This window comes from Lipotes vexillifer, unplaced genomic scaffold, assembly GCF_000442215.2.
Source record: "Lipotes vexillifer unplaced genomic scaffold, Lipotes_vexillifer_v1.1 scaffold1272, whole genome shotgun sequence".
NCBI lineage: Eukaryota > Metazoa > Chordata > Mammalia > Artiodactyla > Lipotidae > Lipotes > Lipotes vexillifer.
The window spans coordinates 3,854,968-3,865,589 of NW_006779909.1; the positions used below are offsets into that span (position 1 = coordinate 3,854,968).

At 47.2% G+C, this 10,622-nt stretch overlaps 1 protein-coding gene across 1 annotated transcript in view; it reads left to right on the forward strand.

Annotated features, from left to right (window-relative positions):
• SYN2 (synapsin II) overlaps positions 1 to 4,286 on the forward strand; it is a 147,542-nt gene extending 143,256 nt beyond the window's left edge. The window contains exons 12-13 of the mRNA XM_007453059.1: positions 638 to 869; positions 3,400 to 4,286. Coding sequence (XP_007453121.1) covers positions 638 to 869; positions 3,400 to 3,535 — 368 coding nt within the window. The 3' untranslated portion in view covers positions 3,536 to 4,286. The remainder of the gene's footprint in view (positions 1 to 637; positions 870 to 3,399) is intronic.
• The last annotated feature ends 6,336 nt before the right edge of the window (positions 4,287 to 10,622 follow it).

The following is a 10,622-nucleotide window of genomic DNA, read 5'->3' on the forward strand; positions in this document are numbered from 1 at the left end:
GGCGGGGCTCTTCTTTGCCAAATGGTGCTCACAACATCTCCAGGGAGAGAATGGGACTTGGATTTCTGGAGAATTTCACCACATACACCTGGGAGGGACTGGAGCCCCTGAGGATGGTACAAAGAGGCAACTGGACACGAAAGGTCCTAGTCATGGCCATGACTTAATGCTGAAAGGAAGCCCTGCTGGGGGTACGGCAATCAGACATGCAGGCGTGGAGCAGGACAGACTAAGGCCGACTCCAAAAAAACAATGTGGAACTTGAGACCTCCTAGTACACCGTGGGCCAGGTTGGCCTGTACCTGAGGAACCTCTGGGGGAGAGGGGTGGTCCCTGTGGTCTGGGGGCCTTCCGTAAGAGAGCTCACCTCTGATGGGGGCCGCTCATCCCACGGCTTCTTCCCCGTGCTCCGACTTCTGTTGTGACTGAGCCGCTGTGAGTGTGAGGAGGAGCGTGTAGCGGCGACGTCTGAGGGTAACCGGGGGCCCGCTCTGGAGCCCTTCAGAGCCTCAGGTGGCTTCTTGTCATAGAGCTTATCCTTTGGTAATTAAATAGCCACACCCTATGGGACATAGACTCTAATAAGGAAACCCTCTGATATGGGTAAATTATGAAGTTTTTCTTGTACTGAACCTAGGGGGCCCTGGGCAACCCCAAGGAATGCCACCCCCAGGCAAGGTGCTGCGTCCACGCCGGCTCCCCCCTGGACCACCGCTGCCACCTTCCTCTTCCTCCTCCTCCTCCTCCTCCTCCTCCTCGGGCGGCCCCACCACCCACGGAGATGCACCCTCCAGCGGCAGCTCCCTGGCAGAGGTCCAGCCACCCCGGGCTGCTCCACCACAGAAGCCCCAGCCTCACCCACAGCTCAAGTAAGAGACGACTCAGCAGCTCCTCCCTCCCCTCTTCCTGCCCCTCCTCTCAGGCCTTGGGCTCCAGAGCTGCTAGGAAGCACCTTCAATCAGACCTCCTCCTAAAGATATTTTTGTGGGGTTTTTCAGGGGTTTGGGTTTTGGTGGGCTTTTTTGTGGGGGGCATGGTTGGGTTGATTGGGGAGGGCAAGAAAGAGGGAAGTGAAAGTCTTAAGGTCTAGCTAGAAGCTCAAACCCTCCCCTTTCTTCCTGGGGAGTGGCAATAAAGCAGTTACTACCCCCTCTCCCATTCTTGTATGAGCTTAGGGTTTGGGTTGCTTGTTGTTTTTTTTTTTTAATCCTCCCTCCCACTCTTTTTTCCGTTCCTTTTCTCTGTGTGTATATGTGTCTTTCTCTCCCTAAAAAAAAAAATTTCATTCTCTTTTCTGCCTCTGACTCACAGTTTAGGGTGTGCCAATGAGCAAGGCTGCCCAGAAGGAAAAGGGGGAAGTACTTAAATCCATTTCAGCTCTTTACGTTCAGCTTTGTCAGAACGAGGTTGGCCTCTGGTGTGGTCATCAGAGGAGAGGCCCATACAGAGACCCTGAGGAACTCCATCCTCTTGGGCTCGCTCATTCCCAACCCCTGTCACACTATCCTGCTTCAGAGGGCAGAACTGAGGGCCCCTAGAAAACAGTATAGCTGCACTTGGTAGGGACAGCACCTGGGTGCTCAGCTCCACCCTCCCCCAGAACCAGAGACGGCTCTCTTCAAGGTCCCCAACCACAGACCTCTGTCATGACTGTCAGCACAGACAGCCGCAGCCCGGGGGATTGGAAGCGTCCCGTGAGTGCATCTCAGTAAAGAGGTGAAACTCTCAGGGACAGAGAACAGGGAGCTGTCGAGTTTGGGGCTCAGATGAGCCACTCAGAGATCATCTCTAGTCACTGCACAGATGAGAAAACACTGCTGAGAGAGATCTGATGTTGTCAAAACCCTTCTGCTAGTTAGCGGCAGAGACAGGATGAGGGCTCGGGTGGTCCGGATGACCACTTTCCCTGCGTCTTCCAGTCCTGTATGATGGGAGGGCCATCCCCCGGCCTTGCTCCGCAGCTCTGGCCGAGGGTACATTTCATGTCTCGCCTGCCTCACACCCTCCCCTCAACCCAGTCGTTTTCTGCAGCTGACTTTTTAATCTCGCCTACCTTCTCTTGAGCCAACTCCGGCCCCAGTCTGAGTGCAGATCTGTGGGCTGTCACTGCCTTTGGGCTGAAGCTGTTGAATCGAGCCAGCCTCTGATGACAAGCTGGAGGCTTGTACCTGTGCCCCCGGCCTGTGCATGCCGAGGAGTCGCCGCTCCCAGAGGCCAGCATGTTGGGGCTCATCCCAGGCCCAGTGAAAGGCAGGGCACCTGTTCAGCCCCTGCGGGAGAAGAGACAGGCTCATGCCCCTGCAGAAGGGAGTTTCTGGGGCTGTGTCCGAGTTCAGGGGAGGGCTGGGAGCGCTGAGATACCGGGAGAGGAGTTCTGGAGCCCGGAACCAGCAGGAAGGAGACAAGCAGAAGTCAAGAAGGAGAGAAGACGGCCATGGAGACGCCAGACCACGTGTCCTCTCCTGCAGTGTTGGGCCTGGCCTCCCCTCCACCTTCTTGCCTTCACAGTTTTTCTCTCTGACTCACTAGTGTCTCAAGGGAAAAATTGGTCCCTAAAATGTGTGCAGTTTGGATTTTTTCATTAGAAAACTACCCAGTAACCTTGTGTAGGCCTGATGTCTATCTCTGTTGCCCCTGGACACCCTGAAACTCACAGACCTCATATTAGCCTCCTCTGAGGGAGGCTGCGAGGGCGATTACGCCCATTGTAAGGACGGTCAATATAGTTGTTAGAGTTCGTGCCAAGTCAAAACGTTCTTTTAGAATCAGAGAAAAAAGAAAGAGCTGAAAAGGCCTAGAGATCATTTTACCAGACATCTACATAACACAATCAAGAAACCAAACAAGAAACCGAGTCTCAGGCACGTGGCTTCCTAAGGTCAAGAGTGAGTGAGAGGCGGGACCAAGACTTTGACCCAGGTCTTCTGATGCTGGCTCCACTACTGGACAGTTGATGAGAAAGAGAGCACAAGAGTCCACCGGCCCCTGGTTGCTACATTTCATCCAAGGGGAAGGGTGTGAGATTCCTGGATTAGTTCTTGCCAAGTTGGGGCCCTGAAATTTAGCCTGTGGGCCCTTTAGCGTTAAGTGAAAGGAAGAGCCTTGAGCCACCCCTTCTTCCTCCTTCCCTTCTCCTTCCTTCTCTTCTCTCTTTCCCCCTTCTCCCTCTCTCCCATGCTGCCTCCATCCTCTCCTGTTTGAGCAGCACTGCAGGTAAAGAGAAGAGCACAGGGACCTCCCAGGGGCCTGCTAGCATGCCCCATGCTGGCTTTCTCCTCTGCCACCCAGTCTCCCTGGGGTGGGAGTGGGCGTTCCGGTCGTGCATCCTCGTGTCACCGTCCTTCCCTGCCTCGCTGGGAACACCACCCTCTCACATTCTCTCTGGTTTTTATCTTCAAGCAAGTCGCAGTCCCTGACAAATGCCTTCAGCTTCTCTGAGTCCTCCTTCTTCCGGTCTTCAGCCAATGAGGATGAAGCCAAGGCAGAGACCATCCGGAGCTTGAGGAAGTCCTTTGCCAGCCTCTTTTCAGATTAGCTCTCCAGACACACAGGGGCACCCAGCCCAACCGGGAAAGGAATCCAAGACATTTGCCAACAACAGTCAGCCACACTTGGTGGTGATGTCCCATGACCTTAACGTGTGTGGCCCCCTCCTCTGCTCTGTTGCGCTCAGTGATGTGCTGCAGCTCAGAAAGGACCAGGTGAAGGTCTCAGAGCAGGTGCCTACCCAGCAAGGGGCACCTGACGTCAGAGAGGATAGAGCTGCTTCCCTGTAGTCGTGAGAGCTTCCTCTGAGATCCTCGTTCGCTGTGACTTTAGTGGCCTTATTGTGATAGCACCATCATGTCTTATTCTTTCTTTGAAACCAGGATTCCCTTCACTGAGGACACCTGGTTGCTTAACTGAGCTCAGATGCAGTGCTAAGCATGCCCCCCTGTAGTCAGTGCTACCTGTTTGGGGAGAATATACTTACCCCCAAATAACTCTCGGCTCTAAGTGTTAGGGACTCACCCACACCTGGATCCCTTGTCACACCTGTTTAGCTGTTGAAAACACACCTGCCCAGCACACAAGATTCCTCGATTGCTGTGGTAGTGGAGCACCTGTAGTCTGCTGACCGGAGAGATCAAGGACCTACAGTCCCCCTGCCACCTCCGGCGTTGTTCTCCCGTGTGGGGTCCGGTGATCTTGAGCTCCTCCGAAACTGTGCTGTAGAGAATGCATGCCAGTATGCCAAGTTTTGTGTTCCTCTCCAAATAAATGTTAAGACCTTTGGTGTAATAAAAGCAGCAGCATTAACCAGCATTTGATTCAGCCATGAGGTCTCCCCTAGGCCCCCCTTTTGACTGAGAGAGTGTACGTGAGGCAAGCGCGTGTGTGTGCACGAGGGTATAGGGAAGGGAAAAACCCAGGAGGGTGAGGCTGTTTGTGTCGGTGTGTGTGTGACTGTCTTTGCAATGGTTAAGAATACGGCTGTCCTTTAGATGCCCCCCAGGCTGCGCTTCCTGACACCTCCCCGGTAACTCAGCAGTTCTACCAGTTGTACTGAATGTGGAGCCTTTCTAATAAGCATAGCATCTTGGCTTCCGTAGTGGCCCAGTTGGAGCTACTTGTCTGGCCCATCAGTCTCCTCAGCTAAAACCCACACGGAGGTGCCAATGAGGCAGGATGGGCCTGCTCTCATGAATGGGGTCCGCCAATCTCCCGGCATCTTGAAGAAGTCTGTGATAGAGGGCGGGTTTCGAGGGATTTCACTATGGCTTCTTTGTGACTCTTGGGACTCAGGAGTATGTTCCCAAAAAACCACAAATGCTGTGAGAATGCATACCACATCTGCATTGATATTAACATCTTATCTAAATAATTTCCTACGTGTGTTCCCATCCTACTAACAACTCAACAAAATAACACCCATCCTAATGCCTCTGTCTTGCTAACTCCTCACAAGTAGTAGGTGCTGAAAAGTCAGAGAATGAAGTTCTCTGGTGCCAGGGTCTCCTTTGTAACTCAGCCCATGCTTCCAGGGTTTGAGGATGTAGACTTGTACCTTCTCCCTACACTTAAAAAACAGCAAGTAGAACCTCCATTGAGTGACACCTGGTGGGGGCAGCCCTTATCCCACCACAGTGCACATAACTAGGGAACAAACAACTAACAAAAGTGGGGCAGGCAGGTAATACCTGTGCTCAAGGGAATTGATCTTTATGCTTCCTTCCATTTCCAACCAAGAGGCTACCACTTGTAGTCACTGCTATCCCCCAGTTCCAAATATGTTTTAATAAGATGAATTCATTTCATCAAAAAGCATTTATTGAGCATGTAACATGAGCATAAACATTGTGATGGATTCAAGGAAATATTTACTAATATTTCCATAGTGCATACTAAGTTCCAGGCACAATCCTAAGTGATCCATATATATGAGTTCATTTATTCCTCGCAACAACCCTACATTACAGGCACTATTATTGTTTTTTTATTATTTAACAAATGAGGAAATGGAAGCAAATGAAGAGTCAATAACTTGCCCAAGGTCACCCAACTGGTATGTGGTGGAGCTGGGATTTGAACCCAAGCAGCGGAGCCCCACGGCCTTGCCTACTTTGCTATATTACTTTCACTTAATCTAGCAGAGGCAACAAGACAATTTTACTAAACTGTACATAATGTGATAACAAAATTAGAGATGTACACAAAAATGCTTCACATCCATACGCACCTCCTTCCTCTGCCTTTTCTCTATCCCTTGGCCCCAGGGAAATGAGGGGTGGGAGAACGTTAGGGTACTTGTTACCAGTGTTGACCCCTCGTCCTAGAACTATGAGTAACATACACAGTGTATCTTATTCTGATCCAGTATAGCTCTGGTTCTTGAAAAATTACTCATTCTTCCACATGTGATGTCAGACCAAAAGCAGCAAGTGGCTTATTTAGAAAATGAGTCAGCCTGGAACTGCTGGGGTGTCAAAAGGGGGAGGCATTTACCATAGGTCATGCAGCTTCCTAGTCCAAAGGACACATGGATTCTATCCAACCCTTAGTAATGGGGTGGAGCCAGAGGTGGGGGAGTTCCATTCAGAAGCAGCACTCTTGGTATATAAAAAGATGACCCCAGAGACTGGGAAATTTGCCGCTCCCAACAATCAATCAATAGCTGATGAATACATGATAAAAAATTTTCTAAAGCTGGGATCTCCAAAGGTTGGAGAGAGTCCTCTGTAGATCTTGAAACCTTTGGTCTGTCAGCCACTTCTGACCACTGTGCAACCATCACTGCAGCTGATGGGGATCCCCTACCCACATCCTCACCCCAGATGAATAGAGATAGACACTTTATCCCTGCCATCATCGAATCCCCATCTCCTTGGGTCAAAATGAATTCAGTTTGCTTATCATTTATGTGTTCATAACTCTTTATTGTATACTTAACTAAGCTCAATAAATTCTGGGGGACGAATATAAAAATGAATTAAGCAAGGATTCTGACCCCACAAGGTTTACAGCCAGTAGGGGAGGTAGCATATAAACAGATATAATGTAGAAAGTGCTGAGTGTCATAAGGCAAATGCAGTCAAAATGCTAGTTTGGAAAGATGTGAAGCTTGGTAGGATTGGTGAGGATGTGAGAAACAGAACTCATACACATTGCAAGCGGGAACGTTTGTCGGTACTGGCATTGCAGTGGACAGTTTGGCAGTACGTAATACACAAACCCTATGACTCAGCAATTCCATTTCTAGACGTTCATTCTGGAGAATCTCTTGTACAAGTACTCAAGGAGGCAACTAAAAGCATGTTAGTCACAGCATTGTTAGTGAAAAATGGAAACAACCACTGTCTCTCGTGGAGGAATTAAAACATAAATTGGTTTATTCATACATTGGAGTACTACATAAGAGTTAAAGAAATAAGCAAAAATATTTGAGGAATTCAGATAAGATATGGAAGTTAAAATGGAAAAGATAAGCCAAGTAAGTGTAAAATGGACAACAGCCGTACATGCGGTTGGAGCGGAGCATCGTTCTAGCTGGGCGGTCAGAGAAGGTGGCATCCAGTGGGGAGCGGTGAGCAGCCCACAGGATCGGGAGGCCTGCCAGCTTCAGGGAATGGGGTGAGTGCACAGAATTCAGTCACTGAATTTTTCAGCTGGAAGTTTCATCTAGTTCTATCCTCTTCATTTTACAGATGAGAAAACCCAGATCACTCAAGGAGCTTGCCAAGGTCAGGAAGGAAGTTAGTAATAGAAGCAAATGAGGCTTAGTCCCAGGTGTCTGATGGGCAGGCCTTTCGGGACACTGTCCTCGATGAGATAAGTGAATGGCTTTCATTTCCAGGGGCCCACAGGGAGGGCGGAGCTCATGGGAACATTTCCCAGAGTCTGGGAAGAAATGGGAGAGTCAGTGTTGGGCAGCAGAAGGAGTTCTGAGTTTAAATGCCTGCTTTGCTAATTGTTAGCTAATTGACTTTGATTATAAGTTCTTTAGCTTTTCTGTGTCTCAGTTTTCTCATCTATGAGAACAATACTATCTTTCTGAGGAGGTTAAGAGTTAAATTAACTAATTCACCTAAAGTCTGTTTCTAACAGTGGTTGGCATGTGAGAGGATCACAAGATATCCCCCCTCCATCTCAAAAAGACAACAGCAGTGTAAGCTCCAAACGCGCTTGGCCAGGACTCCTCTGAGAGAGCCAGAGCGGCTACACAAATGCCAATCATGCCTTTCTTCCTCTCCTGTAACCAGATGGGCCTCAAGGGCAATTTCAGCCCATCTGATTCCTTTTCCTAGGGCTATGGCTCTTTCAGGTTGAGTTGGTTAAATTGAGTTGAGGGTAGACACCTGGGGAGGCAAATGCTGCTGCCTAAACATCCTACTAGCAATGAACACAAACACACACACACACACACACACACGCACACACACGCACACACACGCCAAAAACCACTGCAGCTACAGAAATGACGACACAAACTCCATATGACTCTAACGGACTAATTTTTAAACACTCATACCATATGATCATTCCTATGGTGGTGTGGTTTCCTTCAGCCAATTCCTTTGGGAGGCTAAACATTTATTCCAACAAGCCTGCTGCTTATGTTCAGAAAATAATTGCCCTCAGATCTGTAGCCCTCAAATTTGAATTTCTGTAATGCTTGGAAGATCAAGAGTTCTTTACCTTGGGATCTAGAAATTCCCATGCAAACTGTTCTGTGCATTGTGCATTTTGGCAGGCCCTCAACACACACACACAAAAGATTAAGAATCATTGCTTTAGAGAGTGAATTTTGATTTTTAAAAAACACTTAAAATTCTTTTGGAGTCAGCTCTAATGATTAAGCTAGATAATATGTAAGGTTCAAAACACAGTGTGACTATAAATTAATGAGATAATTTTGTGTGGCTTGTAAGCTGGTTCTGAAGGAAATTAATCCCAGAAAAGGAGTCTCATATGTTTTGAGTAGTTTCTCTTTGAAATAAATGTCAAGCCCCATCAAGATTATTGATTCTGAAAGAGAGAAGATACATTTCAACAGGCAAATTCTGTTGTTTGTTTAAAATAATTTTCTTACTGTCTAATTCTCAAGTCACAGACTACATTCAGAATAATGTTCTCCTCTTCAAATAATTGTCATCATGCTCCCTTACATTTGTGTAGTATTTTACAGTTTATATAGCACCTCGTAATTTAAAGGCACTTTACAGTTTATAAAGCACTGATTCTTCATCTCTCAATTAGTCAGATTCTGACAATAGCCCCCTGAGCCTAACTGACCCTCATTGTAAGTGACTTCTGAGTGTCTGAGCTTTGGGCTCGTACTTGAATAGTACTCTTTTTCCTACAACTCTCCTCGGACTTCAAAGCCTGTTGGTTGTAAACATGTTGGGAAAATAATGCAATTCTTCATTGCCTCTGGTAGACCCTCCTCTTATTCAACACCCTCTCACTGTCTGAGAACTTGCTTTCCATCTTGGCTATTGATATAGTCACACGCACACACACACACGCATATGTGTGCTTGTCCACGGGTCTGTATTTTCAAGAGTCTTTTCTTCTCTTGTTTCATGGTCTGTACTCCCCAGCATGTCACTTTGTCAGGGAAATACTGGAGAGACAGGGCAGGAGGGAACACCAGAGAGCTGTTTCAGGGACCCCAACCCACATGTAAACGAATGCTCCCCAGGGCACACCAACTCCCTGGGCATTTTCATCCTCCTGCATATGCACACACATCTCTTTTGATAAGAATTCCCACCCTTCAGCTAACCCCTCTAGGCAGCTCACAGCAGAAAGCCACAGCCGTCCCAGTGGATCAGGTTAAGTGGCGGCCTAACCATCCCTAGTTGCTCTAGATCCAGTTCTTGGGGAAGAGAGATTAGCCCTATCAGATTACTGATGGGACAACCAGGTTTGGACCTCTTAGATCCATTCTGGAGCCCATCAGTAGTGATAGAGAATTGCAAGAGTAGGCCCAAAGGATCCCTGTGAGCAGCTCAGACAAGCCAGACCTATCAACACTCTGAAGACCCTCAAACCATCCCAGAGGCCTGAGTGGCTTGGCAAGTGGACTGGAATGACATTTGGGCTGCTTATTTGTCTTTGGAGTCTCACCGGGCTAATACAATACAACATTTGGGATCTAAAGATACTTTTAATTTGAATATTTGATACCAAAACAGTGAATGTCTCGATATATTTCAATATAATATTACTAGGAAGAGGTCAGAAGATTATTTCTTCTTAAAGACTTCTTATTCCTTTATTCTGTCCCCACAGCAATTTTTCCGGATTAGGGCTTTTATTCACACCTTACTGTGACAGCTCCCTAATTGGGCTTCCTAGCTTCAATCTCTTGCCTATTTCTGCCAATTTTCTTTTTAAAAATCTCTGATCATCAAAAATCTTTCAGTGGATCTCCAGGCTTAGGGAGTAGAGCCCAAACTTTTTACCTTGGTATTTAAGGCCCCCTAGAGTCTAGCCTCACTTTACCAGGGAGGCAGTATGTCTAATGGTTAGGTATTTGGGCTTTGCGGTCAGACAAACCTGGTTCTACTGCTTGTTAGCTGTGACCTTGGTCAAATGACTATATACTTCTCTAAACCTTAGTTTCCTTACTAGCAGCTCTTGTAATTGTAATGCTTCATACGTTTGTTGCAAGAATTAAATGAGCAAATGCATGGAAAGTGCTGTGTGCAGGTACCTCAAATATATACAGAAGATCCTAATAAATTTTGTTTATCTTCATTACTTTCCAACCTTAACTTTCCCTATTTAGTTGCAGCTAAGCCAATGTGAAATTCACTGTCCTTGCTTGATTTCTTGCTCCGCACGTATGCTCACTTTATCATTTTCAGCTGTCCTCAGCCCCTTAAAAATTCCTCCTTAAACTCAAATGATGCATAACCTTCAAGGCCCTGCTGAAATATCGCCTAGTTCTTGAAGCGCTTTCTGCCCATCTTGGTAGAGTCCCCCATGATTGCTCTTTCTCCTCTAAACTCTTACGTAAATTTTTTGCACGTTCACACAATTCTATTAAAATGTGTACATCTATTTTGTCTCTTTGTTCTTTTTCTAATCCTGAACTCTTGTTGATGACTTTTTTTTTTTTTTTTTTTTTTTTTTTT